General features: G+C 38.5%; 2 protein-coding genes across 4 annotated transcripts in view; one reads left to right on the top strand and one right to left on the bottom strand.

Annotated features, from left to right (window-relative positions):
* Window positions 1-600: 600 nt before the first annotated feature.
* Window positions 601-17,894, top strand: metrn (meteorin, glial cell differentiation regulator). The gene is made up of 5 exons (XM_048175370.1): window positions 601-946; window positions 1,659-2,095; window positions 4,845-4,904; window positions 5,992-6,381; window positions 17,046-17,894. Exons 1-4 carry the CDS (start codon window positions 843-845, stop codon window positions 6,303-6,305), a joined length of 915 nt encoding a protein of 304 aa, XP_048031327.1. The 5' UTR covers window positions 601-842; the 3' UTR covers window positions 6,306-6,381; window positions 17,046-17,894.
* The window catches only part of ccdc78 (coiled-coil domain containing 78), a 29,156-nt gene continuing 17,467 nt past the window's right edge, over window positions 6,247-17,935 (bottom strand). Inside the window, exon 15 of one of the 3 annotated variants that reach the window (XM_048175368.1) lies at window positions 6,247-6,381. In XM_048175368.1, coding sequence (XP_048031325.1) covers window positions 6,273-6,381 — 109 coding nt within the window. In that variant the 3' untranslated portion in view covers window positions 6,247-6,272. Of the gene's footprint in view, window positions 6,382-17,123; window positions 17,260-17,935 lie in introns of those variants that run through there. The other 2 variants (XM_048175367.1, XM_048175369.1) reach the window with 2 other exon arrangements.

The following is a 17,935-nucleotide window of genomic DNA, read 5'->3' as shown; positions in this document are numbered from 1 at the left end:
TATATAAACTAATTTAAAAACAGTGATAAAAATGAAACTCTTAAAGGGATAGTTCACCCAAAAATGAAAATTCTGGCATCATTCACTCACTCTCAAGTTGTTCCAAACCTGTATGGGTAACCAAACAGTTAATGGGCCCCACTGACTTCCATAGTATAGAGAAAAATATTATATAAATTAATCACAGAAATTGGTTACTGACATTCTTCAAAGTCATCTTTTGTGTTCAACAGAAGAATGAAATTCATACAGGTTTGGAACAACTTCAGAGATGAAGACAGAATTGTCATTTTTGTGTGAACTATCCCAATTAAATTACGTATTCAGGGACATGACAAAAAAAGTATCAGTGAATCATTGAATCGGTTCATCGAACCAATTGATTCGCTAAAATGATTCGGCGCTACTGCCAACCGCGTGTTATGTTTCAAAATCCTTCACATACATTCAGAAGAGGCTAATTAAATATTCTTCCGTCGTAATCCTTCACCCAGTGTGAATAGACGAGATGCCATTCATTGGACTTTAACTGTGGTGAAGCCACGCCTCCTGAGGTGGGCGGGGTTTAAAGTTTAGTCCAGTTCTGAAACTCTTGCGCTGGAACTCCAGTCAGTCAGTCAGCAGCAGCTGCGCGCGCGGTGTCAGTCACACTGCTCGAGAGATACGGACTGATCTGCAGAAAGAGAGGGAAAGTTAAGTTTAGACAGATCAGTCTTTTAGATCAGACAACAGTATGGAATTAGTAGTGTGTCGTTTTGTTTAAATATACGTTTGGAAAAGCAGCGAAGAGAAGGACTTTACGCACGCGCCTCTGGATACCCGCAGCGTCTCTCTGCGCAGTGATGGAGGTTTGGGGCTTGTTGAGGAATTTTGCGCTTTGGATTTCATTTCTGACCGGCTTCACGATGGCAAATTACTCAGAAGACCAGTGTAGCTGGAGGGGAAGGTAAATATCAACAACACAGAGTTGAATGCTTTATGTTGGTTTTTCATTTAGTGCGTATGTATTTTTTTTTTACATTTTGTCCTAAAATGCATTGATTTTTCCTGCTATATTACATGATTTCTGTGCAATTTTAAGTGTGCAAAAAGTATGCAAATTATACTATACTTCTTATAATTATACTATAATATTATAATATAATATCATTAGTAAAATATTTTGTATAATAGTAAAAAAAAAATTATAAAGTAGGTGCCTAAGTGCAATACTCATCGTATTGTATGTGCCTGAATTGCGTGCATATCTATCTATCTATCTAAGGATAGTTTGTGATATAGTCAAGTTTGGATGAGCATTTTGTGCAAATGGCAAGGGTAAATTTGCGCAAAAAGGGTAAATTAAGCACTTAGTTTATAAAATATAAGGAAGAAATAAAAAACTTTAATAGGAAATGTGATATGAGTGATGCAGTGGCTGTTTGTATTAGTGCGGCAAGTTTAAATGACTGCAGTTAAAGCAACCAGTAGGGGGCGTTGAACTTTCCCTGCAACTTTAATACCCACTGGACAAATTCAAGTTTCAAGTTTCAAGTTTATTTGTCATGTGCACAAAAGTCAGTGACAAATTGTAAGTTGATCTGCTTGTGGTTAGGCACAAGTATTAAACAGGAAAAATATCAGGCGATATCATTAATGACTTGTTTCCATCTCTGCAGTGGTCTCTCTCAGGCGGTGAAGAACGTGGAGCAGGTTTGGTTGAGGTGTGCGGAGGGCTCGGTGGAGTGGCTGTACCCCGCTGGAGCGCTGCGTCTCACCCTGTCGCCCCGACTGCCGTGGAGCGCCATGGTTCCAGGCGAGTCCAGCAGGAGCCCGGTGTCGGCCTGCATCAAGCCGGATCCGCACTGGGGAGGAGCTCAGCTCTACCTGGAGCGAGACGGGGTCCTGGAGCTTCTGGTGGGAGACGAGACATCCGAGACGCCCGGCCCAGCCCATGTGCGCTGCTTCAGTGCCATGCCCGGAGAACGAACAGCCCTCTTCCTGCAAGCAACACCACATCAAGACATCAGCAGACGCATCGCAGCGTTTCGCTACGAGCTGAGAGGGGATTGGATGGTGCAGCCGTTAGTCAACACGGATCCAATTGGCAGTGAAGGTGAATATTCTAGAAGATGCAGTAGTGATATATATAATGCAATATCTATCTATCTATCTATCTATCTATCTATCTGTCTGTCTATATATAATGCAACAATGAAAAGAACAAAAAACATTTATACACAACACTTACTCAAAATTCAGAGAATGTTAGTAAATTTTGGAATTTATATCTGGAAACTAAGATTTATAATTCTGTTTTGGCCCAAAATATCTAATCTAAAACCAGGGTTATTAATGTCAACTAAAACTAAAATCTTAAAAATATATATTTTTTATTTGAAATAAAATATATATATTAACAAAAACTTAATTTATTTAAACTATTTTCATTTAACTTAAAGTGCTAAAATAAATAAAACTGAAACAAAATTAATAAAAACTAAATAGACATTTAAAAAAATATATAGAAAATGACAAAAACATACAAAATTACTAAAACTAAATAAAATGAAAATGAAAATATCTATATAAAAAACTAAAATTTTAATAATAACTGTAAGAGTATATTTAATATATTTCTGGGATGGTGTTATTTTATTAACAGTGTCTCAGAAATTGGCTTTTATGTGTATCTATTACTACCATCTCCTCAGTTCATCTACTGAGCATTAAATGTTTCTGCAGAAAAACCCACTCAAACACTATGAAACTATGCAAGGTTGGAGATGAAGTTCTCCAAAATTAGGTTGAGTTTGAGCTGCCCTTTGACCTTTGGGAGGATGGGGGTGCAGAACGAGGATCACGAACAGAGCATTCATTCAAACTTTAACGAGACTTGAACTTTAGAGCAATGCATTTTAGAGCAGATCCAGCATGTGAAGAATCCCACAACTTTCTTCTTGAAAAGCACTAATTCGTCACTTTTACTTCTCAACCTGTAATTGTAGCATTGCAGTTATTTAAAAGTAACGTTTAGCTCATCTCAGCTGGGCAGCTCCTTCCAGCCAGTTGTGAGAAATGGGGGAGGGAGCGTTCGGATTCGAAGAGCGGAAAAGACGACAGGGGAGGGGGAGGGAGAGAAAGACAAAAGCTTAGTATGGAGGGGGGTTATCTCCATAGCGAGCCATTTCAGAGAATTGCATGAGAGCACAGTCGCCGTGGTAACGGGGGGTTGGGGGGGAAACCACGCAACTGAAAAGCGGATCTTTTGTTCAGAGTTTTGGGAGCAGAGAGGAGACAGGGAAGGACGTTTAAAGTTTTAAAGGGCCAACAACTTTCTCTCTCACACCCACACAGACACCTGTTGCTCCGTTTGAAAGTGCACATGTGTAGCTGTGCGGCCTGCAGAAAAAAGCTTGAGCTGCATTCATTTCAACTTTTAATAATGATGAATTTAGGTAGTGCTCAACTTTAAGTAGTGCTCAACCGATACGGCCAATATCTGGAGTGCAGAATGGATGTTGAGTAGAGAAAATGTTGTCAGCCAGTGCTAATAATTTCTCTCTCTCTCTCTCTCTCTCTCTCTCTCTCTCTCTCTCTCTCTATATATATATATATATATATATATATATATATATATATATATAGTTATTTCAGCTTGTTGGAAACATTTTTCATATTCATTTTGTTTAATTTAATGTAGTAAAATAACTAAAACTGTCATAAAAAGGAATATAAACTATATAGGCATTAAAAAAACTAATAAAAATGACAAAAATACACCATAAAATTTCAAAAATAATAAACTAAAATTAACATGAAAATATAGAAATAAAAACCCAAGGAATATAAACTATATAGACATTACAAAAAGTAATAAATATTATAAAAATACACCATAAAATTACAACAACAAAAAAATTAAATAAAATTAACATGGAAAATATACAAAAAAAAAAAAAACCCATTCAAAATATTAATAAAAACTAGTATCTCAATGATACAAAAAAACACAGATTCAAGAATGTGTTACTTAACACATATTAATTTGCAGTGATTTTTAATTTTGGAACACTTTTTGAATCTTGTATATTTAAATTTATATTACATTTCATTGCATCAATACATTAAATTGACATTTTTCTAAATATTTTTTGGGTCACACTTTAGTTTAGGGTCTAATTCTCACTATTAACTACGACTTTTGCCTCAATAAACTCCTAATTACTGCTTATTAATAGTTAGTAAGGTTGTTAAGTTTAGGTATTGGGAAGGATTAAGGAATGTAGAATATGATCATGCAGAATAAGGCATTAATATGTGCTTTTAAACAGTCAATATCCTAGTAATATGCATGCTAATAAGAGACTAATTAGTTAATAGTGAGAATTGGACCCTAAAGTGTTACCATTTTTTGTGTTAATGTAGAAGTTTCAATGTTGACAAATATGAAGTTGAAGCAAAAATTAAACAAAAAGTTGAGGAAATTCAGATTAGCACAGCCATCAAAGCATCATTTTCATTCGTTTCAAATGAATTAAGCCATCTACCTTGACTCAAAGTCTGGTATTTTGACTAGAAACTATAGTTTCTGAGTGGGTGGGTTTTATAAGATCAGCTGCTCACTTTACTAGCCCATATAGATCAGGCAAAGGAACAATAGAGAGGAAGAGGGAAGTGTTAGGATGCAGAAAGAGGAGATACATTACACACCTCTCTCATGAGCTTTGATCAGCTGAGATGGCTCACACCTATCAGAAGGTCATTCAAATCCATCACACCTCCACCGAAGAGCCGTAAAGAAGCAGCTGCGCGCTACACCTCATCTTGACTCGTGTCTCATTCTTCTTCTCTTTCTCTCTCAGGAGCCTGCAGGCCGTGCAATAACACCGAGATTCTGATGGCTGTGTGTACTAGTGACTTTGGTGAGTATTTGAATTTAGTTTTTCGCTTTTGAGGATAAAAGTTTCTTTATTAAAAGCAATCAACAGGACATTTCCACTAAGAATGGATAGCAAAAACCTCAAACCTTCAACCTTCAGCTACCAATCCAGATCTTAAAACTCTACGCCAGACTTTCTGGTGGTTTAGTTAAAGATCTGGACTGGCAACCCTAAAGGTCACAGGTTCAAACCCAAGTAGGGGTCTGACATTTTAGCATCATTGAGATACTATTATGGTTTTTATTAATATTTTGAATTATTATTATTTTTTAATTTTAATTTTTAATTTCAAGTGAAATGTTAAAGTCTTTTTTATTTTTTTATTTTTTTTATTAATTTTATTTCAGTTTTAGTTTATATATATATCTAGTTTTATATATATATATAGTACCGGTCAAAAGTTTGAAAACATTACTATTTGTAATGTTTTTGAAACAAGTCTCATCAAGCCTGCATTTATTTGATCAAAAATACAGAAAAAACAGTAATATTTCCAACACTGATAATAAATCAAATGAATTCTGAAGGATCATGTGACACCGAAACTGGAGTAATGGCAGATAAAAAATCAGCTTTGCATCAAAAAAATAAATTATATTTTAAAGTATATTAAAATAGAAAACAGTTATTTTACATTGTAATAATATTTCAGAATATTACTGATTTTTCTGTATTTTTTATCAAATAAATGCAGGTATGATGAGCATAAGAGACTTCTTGCAATAACATTAAAATTAGTAATGTTTCCAAACTTTTGACCGGTACTATATATATATATATATATATACAGTATCGGTTAGTAGTTTTTTTTTTAGTTTTTTTTTTTTTATTTCAGTTAAAGTTTATTTTATTTCAAGCAACAAATGTTTTCATGGTTTCAGTTTTAGTTTGCTTCACAACAGGTTACTCCTTGCAAACTTTCTGATTTATTCACACCAAACCCAATCGAGTCCAGTTGGTTAATTTAACCCATCCAGCTTTAATTTCTGGTTTAGAAGTGATGTTAATTAGAAATATGTAAGCTTTATCATCAATCTGTCCATACTAATGGAGCTTTCTGTGTTTTTAGTGGTCCGAGGGAACATCCGTTCAGTGGAGACGGACTCAAATTTGAAAGCGGCAGTGATCAAAGTGAGTGCTACGCGAGTTTACCGGCAAAAGTACGCGTTGTTCCCTGAGTCCGGGCGTCTGACGCGGTCTGGGGAGATCCGTACACCTCTGCAGTGCGGCGTTCGGCCCGGCGCTGGGAGCTTCCTGTTTACCGGGCGTGTGCACTTTGGTGAGGCGTGGCTCGGCTGCGCTCCACGCTATAAAGACTTCCTGAAGGCATACGAGCAGGCCAAACAATCCCTAATGATCCCCTGCACTCTGGTGAACGACTGACGGAAGAAGCACGATCACGTCCGGGCGAAACTTGACGGACCCTTGATTCTGATTCGCAGGGTCTGGGATGAAACTCCTGAACGAAAGAAAGAAAAAAGTTTGGGAGAACAGAGGAAAAGACACTGGGATACAGAAACAACCAACGAGGAATTCTCAGTGAAGTTCACTGGATCAAGATGGGTGTCTGAATAAGTCATTTGGGGTGTCTGATTCCACCCTGAATTCAGGCTCCTGAAAACTGGGCCTCTTTTTTTTTAAACTCAGGAAATTGTGTCTTTGGACACTTTGATATGAACATCATATCACTGAAATATCCAAAGTCCTCATGATTTTGGGGCAAACTCTGTTCACACCTTGTGGGCTGAGTTGGTAAATAAGCTGTACGCAATGCATGTAGCGCAGTCGTCTTTTGCAGTATTTGGCGCCACCGAAAAACCCTATTGATTTGTCATCCTTTATATGAATTATGAAAAAGTTTTTAAAGATTTTAAACACTCTGTTTTTGTATTGAGAGTATATATTTTTTCTAAAATTATAAAAAAAGCATCTATTTTCTAAATTTGCACTGGTGAAAGGAAGGGAAATGGCGATACCTGGATGCTGCAAGCACTGAGAACCAAAACGCATCTATATGTAGCATAGGAAAAGATGTTTTATATAAATATATTTCTATGATATGAAATCAGCTATGGTTTATATGCTAACAGGCTGAGAATAGCATGCAGCTAACATGAAGTAATGAAAACGGATCCGATAGCAATAGTCTATTAATTATTCTATGTCTACAGATAGCATGTGCTGATTACCTCATGGTTAACGTCACCACTAGTTTGCTTTGATGTTGCTAATGTTATCAAGCTGATAGCATTTCGGGTTGTGCTAGCTTGAGATATACTGAGAAGCACAAAAAAAATCTTCTGTTACAAAAAAAACAAAGGTGCGTTCACACCGACAACGATGTGCAACCGAACGTCATTCATTTCAGCATTTTCAGGTGGCGACTTTTGCAGACTGTTTGCATTTGGACAAAGTTGAGCAGTTTAACTTTATGCAAATGAGCAGTGGCACGATTGAAGGTCATGTGATACTGTATTCTAATCGGAACAACTTCTCACGATCGAACTGTTGTCAGTGTGAACGCACATTAACAGGGTATGCACACAAATCTGGATTTTATTTGTAGTTCAAATATATGTACTTATGATATAATCTATAAAGATAATTTAACTTTAAAGCTTAACGTCTGAAATAACTCTGCCTGTCTTGCTCTCAAACGCTTTGTAAAGCTTAAATTGTGGACTTGTGTACCAAAACATTGACTGCTGGTCTCAGGCTGGACTGCAAGCACTGTCCTGTGTCTCATTCTGGTTATCTGCTATCGCTTTTGTCTTTATTTTGTGCTTCATATCCATTCACTGTCAGCGATGTATGTGCACTAAACAAACGAATGGATGAACCAAACGTGGAGAGCGAACCGACATGCGAAGCTGCCATATTTTATGCTGCCTGTGTTTGTTGTTAGTGTCTTTAAAACCAATGTGACTGCTGTGTGTAAAATAAATGTATATGTGTGTTTATGTGGATATCAATGTATATAAGATGTTTTAGAGTTTTAAAACTGGAAATATTCTGTTAACATTGTAGAGTTTGTATGAAAGTTTGGTTAAAAAAATATACAATTATAAAGAACAAAATCATATCGAATTTGTGTTTGTCTGATTTCTGAATTACTGAGTTTGATGAAGGTTGTATAGTTAAGAAATATCACAGTATTTTCTAATACTAAACAGAAAATTACTTGAAATAAAAGTGTTAAACTACATACTTTTAGCTTGTATTTATTTGATAAAAATACAGTAAAAACAGTAATATTGTGAAATATTATTACAATTTAAAATAACTCAAATAAATTTTAATATATTGTAAAATGTGTTTTATTCCTGTGAATTTTCAGCATCATTACTCCAGTCTTCAGTGTCACATGATCCTTCAGAAATCATTCTAATATGCTGATTTGCTGCTCAAGAAAAATTTTATAATATTATCAATGTTGAAAAAAAAAAATAATAAATATATATATATATATATATATATATATATATATATATATTATTATTATTTTTTTTTTTTTTTTTTTTTTTTTTTTCAGGATTCTTTGATGAAAAGAAAGTTCCAAAGAACAGCATTTATTTGAAATAGATTTTTTTGTAACATAAATGTCTTTGCTGATCAATTAAATGCATCTTTGCTGAATAAAACTATTAATTTAGTTTATTAATAAACGTTTGATGGTAGTGTAACTATGAAAGGATGTTTGTCAGGATAAAAGTCGGGGCTGCTGTCATACTGACCATGTTTCACTTTATTATTATTATTATTATTAGCATATGTATAACCTTATACTGTAGTTGCAAGGTGAATAACAGGAAAATGAGGAAGGGTGTTGGTGAGCTGTCTAGGGTGTGTGAGTGTGAGTGTGTGTGTTCAGGTGTACAGTGTGTGTGTGTGTTTGGCCTTTCAAGAGCTCCAGAGATAGAACAGGAAATGAGTGTGGCCCAACCCGCAGACAGGAGCTCTCTGACCTGGATTGTGTTCATTTATATCTACAGACACACACACACACGTTGGGTGTCCAAGTTTTATGGGGACATTCCATAGACAGTGATTTTTATACTGTACAAACTGTATATTCTGTCCCCTAACCATAAACCTACCATCACAGAAATATGTTTCTTTAGAAATATATTTATATAACTATTTATATTTAATTTATTTATATAATGTGCTGAGTTAATAGGCTGTTTCACATCATAGTTTTATGCTATATTGTATATTTCTGCATGACTTAAAGGTGCCGTAGAATGGAAAATTGAATTTACCTCGGCATAGTTAAATAACAAGAGTTCAGTACATGGAAATGACATACAGTGAGTCTCAAACTCCATTGTTTCCTCCTTCTTGTGTAAATCTCATTTGTTTAAAAGACCTCTGAAGAACAGGCGAATCTCAACATAACACCGACTGTTACGTAACAGTCGGGATCATTAATATGTACGCCCCCAATATTTGCATATGCCAGCCCATGATCAAGGCATTAGACAAGGGCATGCAATATTAACGTCTGGATCTGTGCACAGCTGAATCATCAGACTAGGTAAGCAAGCAAGAACAACAGCGAAAAATGGCAGATGGAGCAATAATAACTGACATGATCCATGATTACATGATATTTTTAGTGATATTTGTAAATTGTCTTTCTAAATGTTTCATTAGCATGTTGCTGATGTACTGTTAAATGTGGTTACCATCGTTTCTTACTGTATTCACGGAGATAAGACTGTCATTATTTTTATTTTTTAAACATTTGCAGTCTGTATAATTCATAAACACAACTAAACACAAAATCTCTCCATCAGTGTGTAATGTTAGCTTTAGCCACGGAGCATAGCCTCAAACTCATTCAGAATCAAATGTAAACATCCAAATAAATATCATACTTAGACATGCTGCATGACGAACACTTTGTAAAGATCCATTTTGAGGGTTATATTAGCTGTGTGAACTTTGTTTATGCTGTTTAAGGCAAGCGCGAGCTCCGGGGGCGGGGAGCACGAGATTTAAAGGGGCCTCAGCCTGAATCGGCGCATATTTAATGATGCCCCAAAATAGGCAGTTAAAAAAAATGAATAAAAAAAATCCATGGGGTATTTTGAGCTGAAACATTCAGGGGGACACCTTAGACTTATATTTAAGGCTGTCAAACGATTAATCGCGATTAATCACATACAAAATAAAAGTCTGAGTTTGCCTAATATATGTGGGTGTACTGTGTGTAATTATTATGTATATATAAATACAAACACATTCATGTATATATTTGAGAAATATTTACAAGTATATGTATTTATTTATATTTTTATAGAATTTATATTATATATACATAAAAATATTTTGTACATAAATAACATATTTCTCTTAAATATATACATTAATTTGTGTGTATTTATGTTACAGATCCCTTGTTCCCCTGGACTCCATTTCCCAAGATCCTCCTGTTCTCCACACCTGCACTCACTTCCCTCGTCATCTCCCCATCATCACGGATCACCTGCACCTGGACTCTATTGTTAGCACTCCCTTTATAATGCACTCACTCCCTGCACTCCTTGTCTGTTCTCTGTTTATGTTAAGTGTATGTTTGGTTACTCCTTGCTCGTGTTGATTAAAGTATTGTCTATAATTGTGGAAATCCGTATCTGCCTCGTCTCTCTACACCAGTACACGTAACAGAAGAACGGACCTTAAAATGCTGGATTTCCACAGTGATATGGAGACTTCCACCAGCTCCCTGGCTCCTGCTCCTGCTCCTCCTATGCCTCTCTCCCACCTGACAACGGGCGATCGGCTCATCGGGCTCTTACAGGTGGGTCGTTCGCTGGAGAGGTATGTGGAGGAGTTCGTTGAGCTCGCTTATTTGACTAACTGGCCTGACGCTCAGTTGATCGCCCTGTTTCTGGATGGACTGGACGACAACACTATCCGTTTTGATGAACCTGTTTATCGTTTCTCCTTAAGCGAAACTATCAATTTAATTTTGTGGTTAAATGGCTCCAAATTCTTCGTGGACACGGTTCGGGATCAGTGTATGTCTCCAGTCCATCTGGAAACACGGTTGGCCGGGCCAGTCAGTCAACCTCCGTCTTCCTCCGCATACCCCTCCAGCAAACTCCCTGTCTGTCCCACGCTGAACCCACACTCCTCAACTGGGTCCTGTAAACGGAGGAGGAGGAAGCAAGCCGCGCTAGTATCTCCAGAGCCCGCTCCAGTATCCTCAGAGCCCGCTCCAGTGTCTCCAGAGCCCGCTCCAGTGTCTCCAGAGCCCGCTCCAGTATCCCCAGGGCCCGCTCCAGTGTCTCCAGAGCCCGCTCCAGTGTCTCCAGAGCCCGCTCCAGTGTCTCCAGAGCCCGCTCCAGTGTCTCCAGGGCCCGCTCCAGTGTCTCCACAGCCCGCTCCAGTATCTCCAGAGCCCGCTCCAGTCTCTCCAGAGCCCGCTCCCGTCCCTACGGGGATTCTAATTGTGTATGAGGGAATGGATTACAAACCTCTGCCAGCCTCACACAAGCCGCCCAGTGATGCGGCCTGGCTGATAGACTTCTGGGCCGAGCCAAGTTCTCCAGTCTCCGCCGAGCCAAGTTCTCCAGTCTCCGCCGAGCCAAGTTCTCCAATCTCCGCCGAGCCAAGTTCTCCAGTCTCCGCCGCCGAGCAAGCAGCGCCAGTCTCCGCCGCCGAGCCAGTATCTCCAGTCTCCGCCGCCGAGCCCTCAGCTCCAGCCGCCGCCGAGCCCTCAGCTCCAGCCGCCGCCGAGCCCTCAGCTCCAGCCGCCGCCAGGCCCTCAGCTCCAGCCGCCGCCGAGCCCTCAGCTCCAGCCGCCGCCGAGCCCTCAGCTCCAGCCGCCGCCGAGCCCTCAGCTCCAGCCGCCGCCGAGCCCTCAGCTCCAGCCGCCGCCGAGCCCTCAGCTCCAGCCGCCGCCGAGCCCTCAGCTCCAGCCGCCGCCGAGCCAGCCTCTCCAACCGCCGCCGAGCCCTCAGCTCCATGCTCCACCGCCCTAAAGCCCACTCCTGCCCACAGAAACAATCCCTTCCTCAGACTTTTAAAGACTTTCCTTAAATTCCCCATGTATTTTTTGGGGGGGGCCTAGTACCCGTTCCGGTACCTGTGGGTGGGGAACTCCTGGGCGGGGTTTCGGAAGCGCCAGAGCCCACCAGGGCTCCTGACCCTCCATGGCAGCCTGCTGCACCTGACCCTCCATGGCAGCCCGCTGCACCTGACCCTCCATGGCAGCCCGCTGCACCTGACCCTCCATGGCAGCCCGCTGCACCTGACCCTCCATGGCAGCCGCTGCACCTGACCCTCCATGGCAGCCCGCTGCACCTGACCCTCCATGGCAGCCCGCTGCACCTGACCCGCCATGGCTGCCCACGGCTCCAGACCCGCCATGGCTGCCCACAGCTCCAGACCCGCCATGGCTGCCCACGGCTCAAGACCCGCCATGGTTCATGGATCCGCCCTGGAGACCCCCGTTCCTGTCCGCTCCTCTCCCTGCACCTGCATGAGGTCTCCAGGGCGCCCGCCCCCCCGGTGTCTCCATCTACGGCGCGAGGTCGCGCCTACCGGGAGGGGGGAGTACTGTTACAGATCCCTTGTTCCCCTGGACTCCATTTCCCAAGATCCTCCTGTTCTCCACACCTGCACTCACTTCCCTCGTCATCTCCCCATCATCACGGATCACCTGCACCTGGACTCTATTGTTAGCACTCCCTTTATAATGCACTCACTCCCTGCACTCCTTGTCTGTTCTCTGTTTATGTTAAGTGTATGTTTGGTTACTCCTTGCTCGTGTTGATTAAAGTATTGTCTATAATTGTGGAAATCCGTATCTGCCTCGTCTCTCTACACCAGTACACGTAACAATTTATATATACATAATAATTACACACAGTACACCCACATATATTAGGCAAACTCAAACTTTTATTTTGTATGCGATTAATCGCGATTAATCGTTTGACAGCCCTACTTACATCTTTTGAAAATGCATTCTACGGCACCTTTAAATGCTTTCATGTGTGTATAGTATTGGAAAAGTTTTGCAGTGTGTGTGTGCGTGTGTGTGTCAGATATACACATTACACCCTACAAAGATTGCAATATCTAAAATCCTTGTCCTTGTAAGGACATTTTTTGGTCCCCATGAAGAAAACGGCTTATAAATCAAACTGATGTTTTCTGAAAATCTAAAAATGCAGAAAGTTTTATTCAGATAAAATGCATTAAACTGATCAAAAGTGACAGACATTTATATTGTTACAAAAGATTTCTATTTCAAATAAATGCTGTTCTTATGAACTTTCTATTTATCAAAGAATCTTGTAAACATGATGCTGAAAATTCAGGAATAAATTACATTTTACAATATATTCACATAGAAAATATTTCAAAATGTTTTACTGTATTTTTGATCAAATAAATGTAGCCTTGATGAGCAGAAGAGACTTTTACTACAGACCCCAAGATTAAAATATTACTTCGATGAAAGATTATGTTTATCTAAACTGCAGTAGTCTGGTTGGGAATAATCGTGATTTAGGTTCTAGCATGAATATCCTGTAAAGGCACTAGATCCCTGCTGTGTGTGAGTATGCTGACATGACACTTCAACCCCACGAGAGAACACGACTTCTCCAGGAACACACTTTTGTTCCTTAAGGGTCTGCAGATGGCTCTAATCCCATTAAAATGCAGAGGGAAACCCTAGTGTGAGTGTGTGATTGAGTGTGTAGAGCTGAGGTCCTCAGGTCGGGGTGGGCAGTGTCTTTCTTATTTCCCGCCAAAATGACCCTAATTATCACATCACACTAAACATGCAGTCACACAGAAAAACAATCTGAGTAAGCATGTTCGAATAGTCCTAAAAGTCATGACACTAACCGTGTGTACAGACAGCTTTCTTCTGGTACCCCAATTCAACCTTTAAACCTTTAGATGAACTTTTTCCCACCTCAGTCTCATAGACTATAAATGCATTGTTTTATAGATTAATAATTGTGTAATCATAAACATCCTCCCTCTCCTTTTCCATTGACATTTGCTCAAAAACTACCCTTTCCCAATATTAAAAACAACACTGTCACATGTATTCCAACATGCACAACAACATAATATCACTCAACGTCAAAAAAACATATTAGCATTTCATGTCCCTTTAAGGAACAAGGGTGCTGAGAAACCATTTTGACTCCTGTATCTGTTGCCACAATATTTTAATAAATAATAAGAAATATCTGACTAATACATCAGTGACAGAACATGAAATCAGATGCAGAAAAACTGTCATTAAGAGTTAACAAAACACACAAAACGCATGTCCATGTTACAAACCTTATCCATTTTCACATTTACATTTATTCATTTAGCAGCCTATTTAATCCAAAGCGACTATAACAAGTTAAATTTAGGGTTACTTTGTAGCATAAAGATGAGATTACTATGATTGTGATATGATGATGGTTAAAAACTTTACTATAATATAATGAAAAAAATAGTGATTTATCAAAACTCTTTGGAAGTTTTTAAGGTCCAGCAACAGAATTTTTTTTTTTTTTCAGTCCATTATCAGTCATTAAATATAAACATTAGATGAAAAACTAAAAATAAATGAAAATTTGAAACGTTAAAGAACTAAACTTACCTGGAAATAAAAATTTAAACTGAACATATGCTAAAAAAAAAAAAAATAATAATAATAATAAAAAATGCACATAACAAATTACAAAAAATTAAACTATAATTAAAATGAAAAGTGAAAATATAAAAATAAAAGCAAATTCATTTATAAAACTATAATAGCATATAAATACTTCTAAGATAACACTTTTCATAATTCATTAATTCAGCTCATAGCATACTGATATAATTCATTAATGATATTAGTGTGTTATTTTGTAGCATAGAGATGAAATTAGTGCTTTTTGGTTAAAAAATTTACTATAATATGATGAAATATATGTGATTTATCACAATTCACTGCTAGTTTAATTGTCCACTGACAGAGAAAGATGGTTTTTCAAACGTTAGTACACTTAAAAATTAAAATTATCCTATAATTTACTCCTACCCTCAATATATCCTAGGTGTATATGACTACCTTCTTTCAGCCAAACACAATCGGAGTTATATTAAAAGATATCCTGCCTCTTCCAAGCTTTATAATGGGAGTGAATGGGGCTTGAGATTTTGAAGCCCAAAAAAGTGCATTTATCCATCATAAAAGCAATCCAGGGGGTTAATAAAAGCCTTCTGAAGTAAAGCGATAGGTTTTTTAAGACAAAAATCCATAATTATAACTTTATTAACCCCCTGGAGCCGTATGGACTACTTTTATGATGGATGGATGGATGGATGGATGGATGGATGGATGCACTTTTTTGGGCTTCAAAATCTCAGGCACCATTTACTCCCATTATAAAGCTTGGAAGAAGCAGGATATTTTTTAATATAACTCCAACTGTGTTCATCTGAAAGAATAAAGTCATATACACCTAGGATGGCTTGAGGGTGAGTAAATTATGGGATAATTTTCATTTTTGGGTGAACTATCCTTTCAGTCTAGATGGTGTAGTAACAATGCTAACCAGACAAACCTTCATTTGTCAGATTTGAGCGGGACTAGTGTTTAAAGGTGCCCTAGAACCAGTTTTTACAAGATGTAATATAAGTCTAAGGTGTCCCCTGAATGTGTCTGTGAAGTTTCAGCTCAAAATACCCCATAGATTTTTTTTAATTCATTTTTTTAACTGCCTATTTTGGGGCATCATTAACTATGCACCGATTCAGGCTGCGGCCCCTTTAAATCATGCGCTCCCTGCCCCCCTGAGCTCTCAGCTATAATACAGTGCATAAACAAAGTTCACACAGCTAATATAACCCTGAAATGGATCTTTACAAGATGTTCGTCATGCATGCTGCATGCATGCATTGGATCATGTGAGTATAGTATTTATTTGGATGTTTACATTTGATTCTGAATGAGTTTGATAGTGCTCCGTGGCTAAAGCTAACATTACACACTGTTGGAGAGATTTATAAAGAATGAAGTTGTGTTTATGAATTATACAGACTGCAAGTGTTTAAAAAATGAAAATAACGACAGTCTTGTCTCTGTGAATACAGTAATAAACGATGGTAACCACATTTAACAGTACATTAGCAACATGCTAACAAAACATTTAGAAAGACAATTTACAAATATCACTAAAAATATCATGGATCATGTCAGTTATTATTGCTCCATCTGCCATTTTTCGCTGTTGTTCTTGCTTGCTTACCTAGTCTGATGATTCAGCTGTGCACAGATCCAGACGTTAATACTGGCTGCTTGTCTAATGCCTTGAACATGGGCTGGCATATGCAAATATTGGGGGCGTACATATTAATGATCCCGACTGTTACGTAACAGTCGGTGTTATGTTGAGATTCACCTGTTCTTCTGAGGTCTTTTAAACAAATGAGATTTATATAAGAAGGAGGAAACAATGGAGTTTGAGACTCACTGTATGTCATTTCCATGTACTGAACTCTTGTTATTCAACTATGCCAAGGTAAATTCAATTTTTGATTCTATGGCACCTTTAAGAAACCTGTCAGAAAACAGTTGCTATTTTGTTTGGTGCACAAATGAAACATGCCATGTTTAAACTCATCATTGTGAGTTTTAAATCAACCAACTGATGTACTCTAAAAACATGGACACTGATGGGAAATGTGACCTGACAAACATTAAAAGAAAACAAATACTACACAGCAAAATCACCACAGTTTTTTGCCCAGCATCCGAAACCCATCAGTGACAGACAGAGGCAGATCTGGGTTACGGGTGTTTAAATGTTTCCCTGAGGTACAATCAGTGCCGCTGCTAAAACTCTGTTATAATGGACAGAATGTGTGAACACATGCAAACGGACTGTGAGAACAGGAACGGAGCCAAGACATGAGGAGAGGTCCGGACCCTGAGCCACGTTCGTTCATGTGTGTTTGTGAGAGAAAAACGTCCGTTCTTTGTCGAGCGGCTACAGGAGGGCGTCTGAATTTTGTCCTAATCATGACACGGATTAAACCACAGAAGTGTGGGAAAAACTTTGGGACCCCCTCCTCTCCCTCTTGCCCACGTACTTTCAAACTTTCCTTCAGGTTATTTTCCTTTAGTTCCCTTGAACCGCTCAGCATGTCATTTCTCTCTATCTCTTCACTCAATCTCTTGATGTTTTGTGTTTTTTCTCCTCTCCTCAGCGTTATTGTTGTTCCTCTCCTTTATCTACTCGCTCCTCAACTCCTCTTTCCAGACACGTTAAAGAGCTGAAAATCCTTCAGAACGGTTGAAATCAGCCAGCAGGTGCTTCTGACAGAGCGAGAGAGGGAAAGAAATGATAACAAACGTCCCTCGCGACTGCTGAATAAAGATTTTAAAAATTATTTTATAAAGCAACAGAGCAGTTTCTTACCAATGAAATATTTCATACCTGAGCATAGCTAGAAAAATATATATCGACTATGAAAGATTTGATTCATTTCTGATGACATTTTCTAGGGCAGAAAATAACAAGTAGACATTTCCAGGTTTTCTATGACCATGGGAACTATGAAAAAATGCTCAAGCTAGCAAGACAATTACAATCACTTAAATAACAAATGACTATTTAAATACAAATTATTTCCTTCTGGAAAGGTAAAAGTTCATTCCCTTTTTTTCTGGTTCTCAGTCTGTCTGTCTGAATTCACACACTCATTAATTTGATAGTGAGTTCTTCTGTCTCTGCTCAAATTCCTCTCTCACGCGTCCCACATTCTTTCGCTTTTGTCACTTTTTTTCTTTCCTCCGTCTCTCCCCCTCCAGCCAGTTCTCATAAATTACTGCCGTTCACAAGGCTTGTCCCGTCCACTTACACACACACACACACACACACACACACACACACATTCTAACACGGGCTGCCAAAGTTTATTAGGGACATATCAACTGAGCATTAAAAACTACAAAAAAAAAAAAAAAACTAAAGCAGCGCTTCTCATATACA

Source organism: Megalobrama amblycephala, linkage group LG22, assembly GCF_018812025.1.
Source record: "Megalobrama amblycephala isolate DHTTF-2021 linkage group LG22, ASM1881202v1, whole genome shotgun sequence".
NCBI lineage: Eukaryota > Metazoa > Chordata > Actinopteri > Cypriniformes > Xenocyprididae > Megalobrama > Megalobrama amblycephala.
The sequence above is the reverse complement of the archived record's forward strand: the minus strand, read 5'-3'. Positions and strand labels throughout refer to the sequence as shown.